This window comes from Abrus precatorius, unplaced genomic scaffold (genome assembly GCF_003935025.1).
Source record: "Abrus precatorius isolate BTA unplaced genomic scaffold, Abrus_2018 Scaffold3, whole genome shotgun sequence".
Classification (NCBI taxonomy): Eukaryota; Viridiplantae; Streptophyta; class Magnoliopsida; order Fabales; family Fabaceae; genus Abrus; species Abrus precatorius.
Window position 1 is genome coordinate 30371404 of NW_020874373.1, and position 17386 is coordinate 30388789.

Here is a 17386-nt window from a genome sequence, read left to right on the forward strand (position 1 = left end):
TAATGTAAATTTTTTTTATACCATCAATTAGTTAGAACCTATTATGAATATAATTTTATATTAATTATTATATGAATCAACAATTATTACTAATATGATAACTCATAATTAAATGACAATGTTAAAAAATTAGATTATTAATATATTTAAATTAAATTAAATTAAAAATATAGTTGTAATGAAAGAATAGTTTATTGAATTCATAAGATTAAATTATATTTGGTATACTATTTTTCATTATGATAAATTCTGTCATTTTTTTATAGAAAAATGTTTTTTTAAACCATTAAAAAAGATATTAAAAGGTATTTTTTAAGTGATATAATTTTGGGATACATGCATGCATAAAAAAATATATAAAGTAAATAAAATTAAAATAATGGTCTGACATATATAATTATATACTTTTTAATAATTTTTGTATTGAATATCTATCTGCTTTTACTTTGTAAGGTCTTTTTTCACCATTAGAGGAGCGTTTTTAGATATTTTATATATTTAAAATGTATTTTTAAAATATGTATTTGTATAAAATATAAAGAATTAACAAATAATACAATATCTCAAAAATAAAATTTATTAGTCGTTTAAACAATAAAATTATTTAAATTTTAAAGGTTCCTCTCTCCTCTCTCCCTCTAAAACCCAATGCTTAGTAAAACTTAATAAATTTGATGTTGAATTAAACTTAAATACTTTTGATATTTTTTTTATTAAAATTAGAATTTGATAAAAAAAATTATATTTAATATTAGTATAAGTTATCAAAAGAATTTTTTTATTTTAATTAAAAAATAGAGTCAAACATTTAAAATAATGTACCCATGTTTTATTCTTTTAATCTTTTACACTTTAGACTTAATTGATTACGTCGATTTTTGCCTTATCTTTTTTAGGAATAACACATTATTCTTTATTCAATTTTTTTTTTTATTAATTAGAGCAAAGTAAAATCCTGAAGACATTTTTTTAGTGGCTAATTTTTTACTTTAAAAAATAGTTATTAAACAAATTTAAGAATAATATAAATATAAAAAAATTATTCAAACTGTTAAATCTCATTATAAATTGTCATTTGATCCAAATAACAAAACACAAATTAAAATGATATGCAGTATTCTAAATTTATAAATAAGTGTTCAAACTATTAAATTTAGTATGCTTTTCGTTCGATATACATTTTATCTATCACTATTCTAATGAAATTCCTTCTTACAAATTTTCGACTAAATAAGATCACTCATAAAACACTAATGCGTAGTGATCTTTCTTTCTTTGTTTAGTCTTTTGTGTTTTTTGTTTTTTGTCAACTCTTTGTTTAGTCACGAAACAATAATTGCATCAACTTGTCGAGGGAGCTCTTTTGAGAACAGAACCTTATCCTCAAAGAAGGCCTGATTTATTGGGCCGTAAATTCACGGCGTAATTATTTGTGTGTAAAGCAAGGCTACATGACAATATTTTCGGCCCAATGCAAGCAATTTTATCTTATTTTGTAAATTGCCTAGCTTTATTATTTTTAAGAAAGGAAGATGCTTCTTACACAACTCTTACACATTATCTTCCGCCTTCTTTAAGAAAAAAAAAATCATAAGAAATTGTCTTGTTTCATTTCTAAAAATAAGTTTGTGTAAGATGAGAGAATGGGAAAAAGATGGTGATGTTTAAGAAATGACAATTACTCTTAATGCAAACAGTCCTAAAGATCCCATAGTTGCGCGCACTGATTAACTACGGTTTGAATCCAAACTCTGACATTGTAGATCCAGCAATTATCTCATATGGCAAAAATACAAACCATGATTGATCAAATTGTCAATCTACAAATCTTTGCTTCCTGTGTTTTTACACTATTCAATATCTATGCATACAACATTTTCGCTACCTTCAACTTACAACAGAATATGTCATAACTGGTATTTTAACCAAGACCCAGTGTCTTTTTACACTCAAACTGTACATCAAAATGACTTTTATAAATAAATTAGAGGAAAAAAAATCGATCTCACTGGATAAAGCAACATCATGACCACGCAACGGGCATCCAAATAAATGAAAAATGGTGCAACCATATTCTGAGGATCAGGAAAAAATGAAGTATAAAATTTTGTATAAGAATGCAAGACAAAATACAATAAGGATTTGATCAGTCAGGGATATTATCTTGTCAGAATTATTTGAACTGTGATTTAGATTTGAATATGCTGAGCACTTAAGCTCTATGGCGAAAGAGGCCGAGCTACTATGGAAACTCGGCATGAAGATCATTTCCCCAGGAACACATTTGTATACACCTTGGCTCCACTCCTATATTCATTAAGTGAAATTATGGTTAGTTTCTGGCTTTCTGGTCAGTACAAATCATGTTTGATATTATTATTGGGGCTTACTAGAAATAAAATTAAGGACCCAAGTTCACGTCTATTACTTGATTATTACTTCCTCCAGCCTCAAATTTTGTCTATTAATCACTACATGTTACTTAGACAGAGCTAGGAAATCATCTTTCAATTCTTACCAGTTATCAGATCATCTTCTGCTTAGTGACTCATTGAAATTAACTACTATAGGATAATATCACTAGCATTTATAACAAGTTAATACATTAATTATGTTGATAAATACCAACCAATGTCCTTCAGAAAATGCTGACTAAGGAATTAATTTTTTTTATTAAAAATAGTTTAATGCATATTTAATATGATTTCTAATACATTCTTTATGTATTTTTTAATTAAAACTTTTTCTTTCTTATTCCTTAACCAATAATAATCTAGCTAGACCCAAATACCTAATAGTATAAAGAACTTCACCTACATTGCATATTTATATTTGATCTTGAAATATAAAAACACCCATATCCATATGCGTTGCTGAGGAATGAAACAGAAGATGGAATTACCTCTAGTTGTTTGCCAACGGTGACAACTATATTCTCTGGACCTGCATCAAATGATAGGGGACCTCTTTCAGTTTGGATGTAAAATATACAATGCTCCATGGGAAGGTAGAAGCGCAAGACATGATCACATAATCTGTCTTTACTTTTCACTGAAACGCCTTCATTTTGTTTGGGGACATTATCGTGCGGATACCTGCACATGCAAATCATAGACTCTGTATCTTGAATCCGCTCCTTAAACTCATTAGTTGTGTCCTGTTGTAGAACCATAGCCACTTGCTCAACTATACTATCCAATCTACTTGCAACGTTTCCCATATGAATCCTGCATGATATGTATAACAAGTTAACACCTTGTTTATCTCCATTAAAGACAAATGACAATGTCGTTGACCAGTTGTCTTTCCTCTTCTGTACCCGTTAACGTAAAACTTTTAACCTCAATGTAAGGTGATTCACTTCTACAGAAAAGATAAGTGTTTTTTACCCTTTCTGAGTTGAATTTTTATGTATTAGATAATTAATACTATATTATTTAATAGATAAAATTTAGCGGTAAGAACTTTTGTTATTGTTTTTAATTAAAATTATAATTTTATCTCAATAATTCATGCAATAAAAATAATACATGTTATCAAGCTGAAACATAATTTTTAATTAAAAAACAATACAAAAATACTCAAAATCTTACCCTTAAATATTAGCCTTATTCAATTATGAGTATTGTAAACCAACAATCGTGTTGAAATAAATTAAAAATATAAGAGTGAGTTCATTTTTATATTTTTTAACAAAATATTTTTATTTTTATTTTTATTCCTTAACTAGTACTCTTAAAACATCGATTAATATTTTTTAATTATTTGTTATTACATTACATTATTTAAAAAAAATTTAAAATTTCATAAAACTTTATATTTTTACACCAACTTTTCTACCTTTTCTTTTTCTTTATTTTCTTTCACTTATTTATTGCATCTCTGTTTATTTCTTTTCTTTTCTTTCTATCTCTTTCTTTCCCCCTCTCACTTTACACTCAAAGAAAAACACGTCTAACAAGTCCTTTCAAAGATTTTTTTAATTTCACAATGTATTTAATCTTTAATGATTTTTTTTTCTAATTTTTTTTTTGTCTTTGTTGAAATTTCCATGATGAAGATTAAGTTACAATTATTTTGGATAGAAAACAAACAAAAGTGGAAATTTACTATCACATAAAGCATTTCTTAAGTTTCTTCAATGTGAAGTAGAGTATGCTTAATTGCAGAGAGGTGTATTTAAAAATTAGTAAAATCCAAAAGAACAAAAATCACGATGCGAAACAAGTGAAAAACGATGACAATCTGCAAACATATAAATAAAGCAAAGAGAGCATATATGTATACCAAAAGTTCCGATGTGTTTGGTCGCCGATTATGTTTTGACCGGTGAATTCCAGCTCTCCTTTGCATGAGCGAACACAGGGAATCATCTCTCCACCATGTCCATCATGCTCAACGACGATGTTTTTCGATTCTCGGAAAACGCGTTCGGCTTCGTCCGCCATAGTTCCCAAGTGATTGCCGGAGATCCCGTGGCATCGGATCCGGAACGCGCCAAACTCCCTGGTGGACCGCAGCATCATATCGCCGGAGGCAAGCGGCAGCGACCGGAGATCGATCTCTGCCGGCGCCGGGGATAGTTGATGTCCTGGCAGGGTCAGCTCTGGCAGCTGGAGCGTCTTTTCGAGGAATTGGCTGAAGATCTCGTTGGCGGCGGAGCGCGAGCCTCTGCCGGTGGGGATCGGTGACGGCAGCGGCGCCGGAATCTGGCTGTTGCAGCGCGCGAACGGCATTGCCACCACAACGACGTCGTTTGAACCTTTTTTTTTTTACGGCGGAAAAACTACCGCGCGTGAAAAATCAGAATCACCGATGAGAATTTCAAAAGCGAGAAAAAAATGATGATCATGAAAAAGAATAGCAATGGCGACGACGTCGTTTAAGTTTCTTTAGAGAGTTTTAACGAATCGCCGATGAGAGTTTCGAAAGCGATTGCGTATGAAGAAATTGGCGATGGACGGAACGACGTGGTTTGCGTATTTATTCTGTGAATGTTTTGCTATGAATGCGTTATTGGATAAATCATGAAATCACCGCCGAGGATTTCAACGAAATGAGAAGGAAAAGATGATGGTGATGGAAAGTTGCAACGGCAACGACGTCGTTGGGAGAAGAAATGATTCGATGAAGGAGTATTGTTGCAATGGCGATGATGGTTAGATTTAGAAAGGAGCTTTTCTCGAAGGCTGAAATTGGAACGCGAGGGACCCTCTCGTTGGTTGCACACTTTGCACTCCATTTCGCGTGGGGAACACGACTTTCGAATTACGTGCTTCCCTACAGCGAAGGTCTATTGTGTATCCTCGACGTACGTCTATCCTCGTGCCACGTGTATTTGGGGACAAGATTTTGGTTTGTTTATATGGACTGCGGTGTAGGTTGCTGCAGGCAAGCTTAACTGCTAATAGATTTTCATTGTTCTCTGACTTTGAGGGATGAAAAGTGAAAAATAAATATAAAGGCTGCAGTCTTCTGCCTGTTATGCTTTTTCTGTGCATTTCATGAGCTAATGGGCCTATCTTGTTTCTTACTTTCTTGTTGGTTCCACTCGACTTGGGCCACCCTAAAGCAAATAAAGAAAGAATAATGTGGACCAAAAAGAAAAAAAGAAAACCAATAATAAAATTTGCATGCCTTTTCTTTTAGGACCAGGAATAAAACTATATAACTAACCAAAAAAATGTTAGCATTAAATTTTCTGGCACATTTGTTTTAACAAAATCTTAATTGTTGATTCGTTCTCATTCTTAATTTAATTATTTTTATATTTGTTAATTTCTAATAAATTTTAAAAAACAATTTATTGTGTAATAAAAAGAGTGTATTAGAAGGTATATTTTAGTACTCATCAGTCAATAAAGCAAAGGCATTGAATCATTTTGAGAAAAATACCCAACGAGTCAATCAAATGAAATAACTTTCCGTGCTGTATTATTATGTATGATCAGTATTTTAGAGATGTAGATGCAATTTTATCAAGTGTTTGTTTGCACCTTCTACTCTATAAATGAGATTGTATGTGAATCGTAGCAAAGTTTCTTCATGTTGACATCTTTCTGTGATTGTTGATAGGATAATGATTGGTGGGTACTAAGTAGAAGTTCATAGGAAAGGGATTTAATTCAACCTTGATCGATGAAATAATATTATATTTTGTGATGGGTACTGACAAAAAATAATTAATTATATTGATTTGTGTAAAGATATCAGTCCTGAAAGGAAATTATTGAGAAACTAAAATTATGCACTGACCATAATATATCAACCGAAGGTATAATAAAATCACTTGATTTTGATCGTTTAAATTTGGTGGGAGGATCCAAGATAAAGACCAGATTGATACGGTCTTATCATATAAATTACAGGATTCATTTTACAAAGATTATTAATACTTGTACTCACAGACCAGAGCTGTTGTTAACAAACCAAAATCAGAAAGGTTCAACGAGGGATTAAGCATGCAGTTCTCTCTGGATGGCGAAACCCAATGTTCTCAACGGCCCCAACAGTGTTATACAACCTTCTCTTGTATTTGTACATCTCCTCCAACATTAGCGAACGCTGAAGCAACTGGCTCCTACGCTCGTGTGGGCACGAACGAATCCTTGTTAGCCTTGCGCACCCTTGGCTCGACCCACATCTACAACTGCAAGGGTCCACTCTCGTCGGGTACTGAAACTGTTTCGTGAAACTAGTTGCTGCTGCGTGTTTTCTTGTACACTTGTTTGGTTCGCCTCTCTCTACTGCAACTGTTGGGCCGGGCTCGTCTTCGTTATGGGCTGGCTCGCAGTATTGGAAATTGGAACACTTTAAGGAGTTCATTGAACTTTGAGAGCCTGTGTCGTCGTTCATAAATAGATCATCTACGAATAGTTCATAGTAGCACTGGGTTATTATTATTATTAGATGGTGCTAAATATAAGATCCTCAATAATTGTTTCTTGAAATTTAGTTTTTTCCACCTAAATTTTTTATTAACGTTAAAGAATAAAGTGAATATTATTTTACGAAGTTAAAGACTAAATGAAATAGTTAATATATACAATATTTACTAGCATAAGCTGTAAAAATAAACATATGTACCTTGAGGCCATTCTTGAGTGAAAGGGTAATGGTTTCCACGCAAGTGGGTCTTGGAGGGGGAAGCAGACACGTGGAGAGACCCATGGGGGGATGATGGAGAAGATGATATGAAGAAAGGATGATGGTTGTTCACATCCTCATCTTCTTCATAGTTAAAGCTGTATTGTCGTTGATGGTGACACTTAACCCGATCCCTCCAACTTGGAACCAAACTTGATATCTCATGATCTATCATTGCAGCAATCTCCAATGGTTCCAAGTGGGTAATTTCAAGTTCTTGTACCATCTCCATTGCCACCTCAATAGCAGTGTCTTTTATTGTGTCAAATGGAAAGAACACGTGTCTTGTTAGCCCTGAATTGGAAACAAAACTCTTGAGTAAGAGACTTGAAATGTTGTAAAAAAAAAAAAAACAAATTTTGAGATGAAACTGCGCATACCCATTTTGTCACATATCCGCACTTTGAGGAAAACTGTGTTGTCCTCTTCGTTTATTGACCCTGTGATTGTCATATCTGCGCTCTTTGTTAGATCACAAGGTGGAAGATTCTCACTGGGAAATACTGCAGTGTAGTTGAGCTTAGTAGTTTGATTTGTAGATAACGGTATGCATGGTGATTCAAGTTGATCCGTGGCTAAAAATGGGTCCAATAAAAGTTCCTTTGTTGATGGTCTATTAGAGACATTTGCTAAACATTTTCCCACGAATTTCTGGGCTTCCGAATCTTGGATTTTGTAAAATGCATCGGGTAGCTTCCCCTGGTACATTAAATTAGCCAAAGTTTAAGAAATTAAGGAACTCATGTTAAATGAAGGGAAAACGAGAATATATAAGGAAGTGCTATTCCAATGTCTAGTTAAGCTTACCGAAGTAACTTTCTTGTATATTTGAGCTGGGTTGGAGCACTCACTGTATGGGAACTCAAAAGTAAGCATCTCTATCATACACATACCAAAGGAGTATATATCTACCAGCTCATTGTATTTCTCTTCATACAGTTCTGGTGCCATGAACTCTGGTGTACCTGATGGTTCACATCAAACACAAAATTTCAGTTTATAGAAACATGGTCTACGTTACTGAATGTAATTTTGGTCCCTGAAAATGAATACTTGTGTTGCTTTGGTTCTTTTAAGTTTCAAATTTTTACTTTTTTTTATTAAAAAAAAAACAATTCCAAAAGTAGCAGTTTTTACAAATTGACATATTAAGGAATCAATTTGCATATTTGAGTGTTAAATACACACTCTCTGACACCCTTTTATTCTTTATTAGTTACATGTAATGTAACTAGTAAAAAAGAGAGAGAGAGAGATTTACCTATGACACTATGGGCATGTTGGGAGCTTCGAAGTATAGCTGCAAGACCTAAGTCACCAATCTTGACCTGACCCTGATGGCCATTGACAAAGATGTTGTCACACTTGAGGTCTCTATGTATTACAGGAGGACTACGGCTGTGTAAGTACTCCAAACCACTTAGAATCTGGCGAGCCCAATTCTTAACTGCTCGGATATCTACTCGCTTATATTTTTGTCTATACCTATATATATATAAAATATGTAGCATGTTAAAATAAATTAAATTATATAAACCTATGAAAAACATAGATATATATAAAATGAAGGGATAAATGGATTAATTAACAAGGGTCAGGGAATGATTGATTACTCTCTGAGGGTGCCAGAGGTGAACAATTCAGTGACGAAGTTGAAGGTTCTGTTATTGACATCGATCCAAGAACCATAGAATATCATCATAGATTCATGGTCAAGGTGCTTAAGGAGATGAACTTCTGAATAAAGGCGCTGAAGTTGCTCTGGTGAATGAAAGACATCACCGAGCTTGACTTGGTTCCAAGCCACTTCAATTCCTAGTAATTCATCAAATGCCCTATACACAGTCTTCATAGCTCCTTTGCCCAGAATATCCCTGAACTGCAAGCACCAACACACACCAAGTGAATTAGATTATTTGACACGTAACAACATATTACATAAATGCTCAAACATAACTATGGATATTAATTATTACTAAATAGTAAGCTTCATTCATTTTGCATCTTTAGAACTATCGAACTCAAGCAGAAGTCACGCAAACTATACTTAATAGCTCAAATAGGCTAATATTAGAATTAGAGTAGTAGATCTAAAAGGTAAAACCAACTTGCACATACAAACTACTGTTCAAGTACCTCTAAAAGGTTCTTAAGTATGTGAATTTCCCGTGTAATTTAAAATTCAGTTTAAATTTTCAATTCAAATTGAACACCCATTAGGCATTAATTAGCCTAGAACATCCACTAATTCATTTTTCAACAACTTTATAAGCTTATGCCACATAGCACGTCAATTAGTCACAAAAATCATGACCCAATTCACAAGAGCCAGCAAGATGAGAAATAAGAACCAATAAAAAAAAAAAAACACTTACACGGCCATATCGACCAGATGGATCAGTTTCAACATATCCAAGCTGAGCCTTAACTCCACCACTAGTGCAAAATCTTCCCTTGTACATGGCTGTATTGATTGTATCAGAAAATTCCATCCCTATATATATTAATGTGTGTGTGTATATATATATATATATATATATGATATAATCGAGTACTCAGAATATTCAGCAATTACAGAACAATACAGTTATATATAATCTCATGCTAACGCTAAGAAGCTTTTGAAAGTGGGTGCTAGAAAATCCGAGGCTTCCTCTCATGGTTCTGATAGGAGAAAACGCCAAATAAAAGCCAGAAGAGCCTTGAGTAGTCAACACTAAGCATTAACCTTGTCATTTCAACAACCCCACGTGAAAAATCGTTTATGGGCATGTTAACCATTGGCTCAACTGTTTCAAGAGAAAGAAAACACAGACAAAGAGACAGAGAGTAATAACACACTTTAAGATTCTTTTGGAAGATAGGAGGACAAAGAAACCGTTGTGTATAAATCAGACATGAATAATAAATTTATAATGTTTATGATTTGTGACCCGGAATGAGACCAAACTAGAGAGTGTGAATTTTGAGCCCAGGGGTGTTAGTTAATTATTAGCTGGTGCTTTTTTATGATGAGGATTATTGTAGACAAAGAGTGTTGTAGAGTCGCTGAGAAAATGAAAAGACCATGTAAGAGACATGCCATGGAAACATGGCTGCAATATTTGAAGTACTGGTGGGTATGCATGCTTTGATAGAAACATTTATGGTTATGAAAGATGAGATTAAGGCGAGTGAGAGAGAGAGAGAGAGAGAAGGTAAAATTAAATCAGGAGTCTTATGGAAAAAAATTATATGTTATTTTTAAGATATTAATGTGTTGTTTATTATTAAAAATATTTATATTTAATGTTATTATAAATGATTAAAATAATACATTAACTTTAATTGATAAATAGTACTCATAAAATTTAAAAAACTGTACTTAATTTTTCAATTTAAATTTGGTGATGTGAATTGTGGAATGTAGAAGAGGGTGGTGGTTGGTGTAATGTTCAATGGTGTAGAATTTAGAGCACATGAGGAAATTGGTTACGTCTCTTTCACGATTGAATAGGAATCAACAATATCGTGTTGTTAAATTTGTCGTTGAAGCTTGTGTTAAGTACATACAAGTAATAAATTTTTATTAAAAACACATTTATTATATTTTTAATCTAATAAATATTTCCATTATACTTTTTTTTTTAAAAAACGGATATTAATAATTTTTAAAATACAACTAGTAACAGTTTGTCACTTTGGTGGAACATTTGAAATTTCACAATTAATAAAGGTCCTTTTTTTGTGATAGTGATGCTACTAGGGTTTAAGTTTTGACAGTGTATGGGAAATAATGTTAAAGATTATTTTGAATATTTACATTTTAAAAACAAATTATTTTTTAAAAAACAACACATAACTAGAAACAATTATGTTCAACCCGTATAAAATTACTTCGATAGCAAAGCCTGTCTGAATATTTAAAAAAAAATTAATCTTTGATTATTAACTGAAAAATACCTTTATACCAAAAAACATATATGGAGGGATGCTAATGATATTAAAAAAAATTTATAATTCTTAACATTTTTTCTTATTAAGTTAATTTTTGTATTAATTCTGAATAAGTTAGATCCACTTAATTTTATTAATGGAACATGGGATATCACCTAATCATTATTCCTGTGATTATTGAGACGAGAAAGATATCCGGTTTGGATAAGATGAGTCTGTCTTTGTTCACATATTATCGAGCTTTTCTATTTCAAATAACTATTCTTTTATTTTAAAATAATTGTCACCTCGCCTATTCCTTTCTTCCCTTTGTGATTTGATCATAAACAAATCACTAAAGTCTAAATTTAAATAGGGCTCAAAATTGCAAAATGATTGTCACTTCAAATATTTTGTAATGAAGACTAATTAAGGACATTCTACAAATTTTAGTAAATATTTTTAATATAATATATTTTGTTTATCTTTATTATATACTCTATTTTTATAAGGTTTTAAATTTTATATGAGAATTTAAAATAATTTATTTTAATTTTTATAAAAAGTATATATTAATCATTTATTATACTCATCGTTTTTTATATTATTCAAGAAATACATTCTTCAAACAAATACAAATTAATAAAAATAAATTAAAAAAAGTTCGATAATTTTATAAAATTATGATAAAAGATGAACATAGTAAAATTGCTAAAGTGTAAAAAAATGCAAATATTTTCAACTTTTATTACTTTAATCATTGCTTTAAATATATTTTTAATAAAATTTTAAATTTATATCATATTTATTACTTCACAATATTAAAAAACATCAAATTAATATTTAGAATATCGTCAAATAAATACATATTTTATTAAATCAAAGTCAAATGCTAACATGAATATATTTAAAGCACTTATTAATAATTTATAAATAAAAATGTTAAAAGATTAATTGTTTTAGTTTTTAATATCTTAAATGAAACACCTTTTTATTAAATATTTTAAAAACGAGTATTACTTTTAAAGGGCAAGGATCAGCAAAAATTAGTTCAAATGATATATCCTTGATTTCTTTTAAAATAACGTTTTGAATTTAAATCTTATGTATGAAAGTTTTTTTTTTCTTTCTTTTTTCCTTAAGAAGACCAGTCTCATCATACTTTTAATGTTCTTAATTCAATAAGAATTCCCTCTTATAGCTAGAACCTAGAACAAAAGAAACACTTTAATAAAGTCGTTAAAACATGTAATATTTTTCTTGATTATTGTGCCAAACATTAAATGATAAACTATTTCAAGTCTCACAGGGATCAAGCAATCAAATAGCCTTAAATTTTTATAAATTAAATTTTTACTTTTTTGAATTTTTGTTTACTCACTAAAAATATTTTAATAATGATAATAAATAAAATATATTTTAAAAATAATATTTTAAAGCTGAGATATTATTGTATAGTCAAGTGGTTCAGACAATCAGAAGTGGCAACTTTAGCTGTGGTCACTCCTCCCTCTACGCCTCAACTTGAGTCATCGACCATCATCATGAAGATCTTTTAATTCATGGTTACAATCATTTTCATCAAAGTTAATCAAAATTCTGTGAACAAAAATTTGAATGACTTAAAATTGAGGGGGCAACGATTTGTTCCTACCCATGCAGTTCGACTTTTGAGTCCAAATTTTACAATTACTTTAATTCTTTATATAAATTTCTTTTCATTTTCGTATTTCATCCTTTATTAATGACTATATTTTGTATTTAAACTTGTTTAAAATACATTCAGTAATAAAAATATTTCATTGAATAATGTAATATTTTAATTTTTCAGAGCAACGACTAAAGTTACCGGTGTGTAAGTACTTTTTAATTAAGAGGTTGTTTAGGATAATTTTTTTAAAGGATGAGGTTATTTTTTTTTAAATTAATAGAATTATATATTATTTGCGATAATAATTATAATTTCCAAAATTAGACAAGACGAAATCGGTTAAACTAGGAACTAATTAGGTCATCCGTTTGAAACATTTAAAAAAATTGGTGGAACAAAAAATGAGTCAACAATTAGTCAAAATCAACTATGAACTGATATTAGAAAACCATCCGAACTGATTTAAAAAAAAAAAAATCAAATTTTTTAAATGGATGATTTTTTTAAATAAATGAAGACTCATATATTATTTATATATGAATTACTATTATTTAACTATTTCTTGTAAATTTGTATCTAATAAAATATGAAATATGAATTTATATTAACTTAAAACTTTACTTAATTTTTTCAAAAATTTACACTGATTTGTTATTTAATTTATAATATAATATTAAAAATATAATTTAATTATTGCTGGTTTGGCCCAGTTTAACCATCAATCCACCATTGAACCATTTGAATTTTGGGCTAGTATTTTTATCGATTTAATCACCAGTCTAATTTTAAAAATATTGACAATAATTATATAAATAAATTTATGCTAATGTATTATTTTATATTTTTATAATCTAAAAGATTATTAACTTCAAATATATTTATCTACGTTCAGCATTTCAAAGTTAGCGATGCCATGGCCAATGGTACCAAATTGATCCTACTTTTTCTCCCGAAGATCAACAATGAATAACAATGATTTTGCAGGTTTACTAACAAATACCGATTTAAAAGAAAATATAGTATCTACAAAAACAACTCTTTCTCCTCCTCTTTCTATCCTTTCCAAATATATAAATTTTAAAAATTATTAATTTTAAATACAATAATTTGCTGAACTCATTGCTGACATGAGATATAAATGCTAGGCAAAAATATTTAATTGCTTCATTTCGATACGATAACTACAAATGAGCATCTAAATCATTCTAGATTAATCTATAAATTTGAGTTTAAATTGTAATAAATATAATTATATTAAATATTTAGAAAAAATTATCAATACAGTAACTTAACCCCAGTCAAACATTAGGTTACCATAAAATTTACCAAAAATAAATGCATAGGTCATGGTTTCGTTTATCGTTTTGGTATGAATAATTGATCAATTTTCGAAAACTACTTTTAAGCTCAGGTTGATCTAGAATGTAGAATCAAGTCCAAATTGATGTGTCAAATGATTAAAACTCTCAATCGATTTCTTACCACCCAAAAGAATTGTTGACGATAGGCAATGATATCCTATCTTTAGATTATATTAGATGTTACAATCTTGAAAATAGAAAAAAACATATACATGAAAGCTACTTGCTAAGCACTAGATATTCAAATTGTTTTCAACCACACCAGCGTCAATCTGCAACCAATAATACCCTATTAAGAATTTAATTGAGTAATATATACAGGTCAAAGAAAATTTGGATATGCAATGTACTTTTCCGGTATAGGTAGGGTGCCTTAATCACACTATAGATGTAATTTTGCTTACGGATCTGACCTGAGTCACACAGCTAGATATAGGAAGTAAGTCTATTATTGGAGATTTTTTGCATACACAAGAATTTAAACTTAAAAATTTACTTAAATGATATCAAACTACTTACCACTCGGACTAATTTTCATTAATAAAAATTTTTCTTAGTTAATGTTATCATTTTCAATAAAAAGCTATTATCTTTAAATGTTTAAAATTAAATTTAAAAGGTGAAGTTAATAGAATCATAATATAAAACTATATTAAACATGATATTTAAAAGAAAAATATGTTTAAATTGTTTATATAAATATTTCTTATCTTACATAAAAAGACCTTAAATAAAAATATAAAAAATAATATACAATATAGTACATCTTACATTTTAAATATTATTTTTCACAAAAATATTCAAGACATTTAAGTATTTTTTAATAAAAATATTTCTTAATTTCTTTATGAGCAAAAAGGAAACTAAAATTTAGTGTATAATGGCAAATAATTTTATTTATAATTAATGTCTTTGATTATTAATTTAAAAATATTTTATTATATTGTAACAAAAATATTAATTATTATATTAGAATAATTAATCTGTGAATTCAACTCAAAATAATTTTTGTTTAAATTTATATTTTTAATTATTATAATAATTTTTTTCATTAGTTTATTTTTTAACTCTTAAATTCTAATTTTATTTTCAAAATTTTCATGAACTAAACTAATTCTCTTAAATCATCTAAACTTCTTTTCACTTAAAACTCACCGATCAAAAACAGCATATTTTACTTGAAATAAAAAAAATACAAATATTTATCTTTTTGAAAACTATAACTTCACATCTTATAAATTCATTAATATTTAAAACCTTTTAAATAATTTCATATTTTAAATAAGTCATAAACCCTAATTATTACAATAAAGATATAATAATTTTGTACAAAAATAAATTGATAAAGAACTTAATTGTAAGAAGTAAAAATTAGATAGCTAAAGTCGAATATAAAAATTACTAAAAGAAAAAAAACACATATAGGTTATCATAAAAAATAAGAAATAAATTTGTTTTTTTATTTACATAGATACTTTTCATTACAGGTAATATTGTTGAGATTATTTCACTGTTGTTTCACTCAAATTTAAGATTTTTTATTAGTTAATTTACGAGTTTAGTAATAAGATTAAATTTATATTTTAATTTACAGTTGTAATTAAAGTTAAATAATCACCAAGTATTTATCTATGTAATCATCCCAATAAATTTTATTTCACTTCATTACCGTTGTAAGTAAAGTTATATATTAACAATATAAGAATATAATATAACCAAAATAATATTGATCTAAATAATTCCTCTTCATATATAAAAAATAACGAGGTATATCCCCGGGTAACATTTCCAAATTGAGTTGAGATATATCCTATTGGCTATTTGGGGTGTGATTTGGATAGCTAGAAAGGTGCATCATGATCATGAAGGTTACCATGTTTTTTTCAAGGCATAACAACACGTAGCCAATAACTTATGTTCTTCTCAATTGGTAGGCAAGTCTTATTCTCTTGGCCAGATATATATTAAATGGATCCTTTCATCGCCAACTTGGCTCCCAACTGGCTTAAGCTTTTGCTGTGCTCATTGGTGGCAATAATAGAGCTAATGGTGCCAATGTCATCACAGAGACAACAATTAATGGCCATGCATGCATGCCTTTGCATTTGTAGCTTTCAGTGCCATTAAAGACGTACTTTGAATTGCTCTTTGCCTATTTTGCTTGTAAAAGCGGCGACAATGGTTGCTGCACCCCGGAGAATGGAAGAGCACATAGAATAAAAACTACAGAGAAACACAGTACAGCAACTTGCGGAGAATAATCTTAACCACGCACTCAAATTTCTAAATCTACTACACATGGTTTTATTTATCTGTCAAGAGAAACAAAAAAAATAAAAAATGATAATTTTTATTTAATGATAAAATCGGTGTCATTAAACTCGATCCAGCAGTCATCGATTGCTGGTACTAGCTGATTGGGTTAATGGTTTAATCAGTATATTCATGATAGGTTGAACTGGTTCGGTGTAAAATATTGTCAAATCTAATACAAGAATGAAATAGTATATAACAATAATAATAAAATTATATCCAATGCATGCTTGTGTGGTGTAATAGTATTGTTGTAATTTGAACTATTTAATAAATTATTATTCTATTATAACATTAAAAACAGGTTAAGACGGATTATTTCGTTTAACTCATTTAGAATAGTAGATTAGGCTTTTTACATTAACCGATTTGTCTAGCTTATCCTGTTTTAACTTATGGGTAAATGATAAATCAAAATAGATTAATCTGTTAGTTGAAATTTATAGTTATTTTTATTTATTAGTTAATTACTATTAGTTTAAATTCATTAATTTTATAATTTTTAAAAATTATTTTTGAATAGACTAATTTGTAAATCCATTAATTAATCTAACAGCTTATTTTTTAATTTTTTTTTAATCTTTGACTGTCAGTTCGTAAGTCAAACCCTAAACAGGGGGAAGTAATATTTTAGCCTTTTTTAAAAAGGGACCGTCCCTTCATTTTAAAATTATATATTAAAAGTTTAAGATACTGAACTTTTTTTTATGATTTTATTTTTAAATTTATACTATATTTTTATTTTTTAGGGCACATTTTATTATTTTTATAATTATTTAAGTATATTTTGATAATAATTTAAATTATTTTTGTATATCATAATTTTTATATAACTTTATATTTTATATAAAATTAAATTTATTTAAATATAGTGTAAAAATGATAAAATAATTTACTTTTTAAAATAATTAAAAATAAAATTATTCGATTCAATCGGCTTTTAATTGGATCATTTTTTTATCCAAAGCAAATCACGCTATAATTTATCATAAAATAAAAT

The 17386-nt window shown here is 29.0% G+C and overlaps 2 protein-coding genes across 3 annotated transcripts; both read right to left on the reverse strand.

The window, feature by feature from the left end:
• Positions 1-1727: 1727 nt before the first annotated feature.
• LOC113862460 lies at positions 1728-5135 on the reverse strand. Its single transcript, XM_027495544.1, has 4 exons — positions 4288-5135; positions 2903-3227; positions 2134-2307; positions 1728-1751 (listed from the first exon to the last, which is right to left on the reverse strand). The coding sequence occupies exons 1-4, from the start codon at positions 4734-4736 to the stop codon at positions 1728-1730; spliced, it is 972 nt and encodes a 323-aa protein (XP_027351345.1). The 5' UTR covers positions 4737-5135.
• A 1036-nt stretch (positions 5136-6171) lies between these two features.
• LOC113860716 (probable serine/threonine-protein kinase WNK5) lies at positions 6172-10367 on the reverse strand. Of its 2 annotated transcripts, XM_027493217.1 has the most exons (8): positions 9732-10367; positions 9522-9610; positions 8760-9025; positions 8408-8631; positions 7954-8111; positions 7527-7845; positions 7087-7440; positions 6172-6866 (listed from the first exon to the last, which is right to left on the reverse strand). In XM_027493217.1, the coding sequence occupies exons 2-8, from the start codon at positions 9606-9608 to the stop codon at positions 6445-6447; spliced, it is 1830 nt and encodes a 609-aa protein (XP_027349018.1). In that variant the 5' UTR covers positions 9609-9610; positions 9732-10367; the 3' UTR covers positions 6172-6444. The 2 variants fall into 2 exon arrangements, with proteins under 2 accessions (XP_027349018.1, XP_027349017.1); XM_027493216.1 differs by having other exon boundaries at positions 9522-10367.
• Positions 10368-17386: the final 7019 nt, after the last annotated feature.

Bases quoted from the DNA above. Each gene is read 5' to 3' on its own strand.
- LOC113862460 (XM_027495544.1), bottom strand. From the start codon at position 4,736: ATGCCGTTCGCGCGCTGCAACAGCCAGATTCCGGCGCCGCTGCCGTCA. The intron at 3,228-4,287 runs GTATACATATAT...CATATCATGCAG, and splicing joins CAAACACATCGGAACTTTTG to GATTCATATGGGAAACGTTG. The intron at 1,752-2,133 runs GTATTTTGTCTT...CTACAATGTCAG, and splicing joins TGACTGATCAAATCCTTATT to AGTTTGGATTCAAACCGTAG.
- LOC113860716 (XM_027493216.1), bottom strand. From the start codon at position 9,638: ATGGAATTTTCTGATACAATCAATACAGCCATGTACAAGGGAAGATTT. The intron at 7,846-7,953 runs GTAAGCTTAACT...TTAATGTACCAG, and splicing joins TATACAAGAAAGTTACTTCG to GGGAAGCTACCCGATGCATT. The intron at 7,441-7,526 runs GTATGCGCAGTT...TTTCCAATTCAG, and splicing joins GCGGATATGTGACAAAATGG to GGCTAACAAGACACGTGTTC.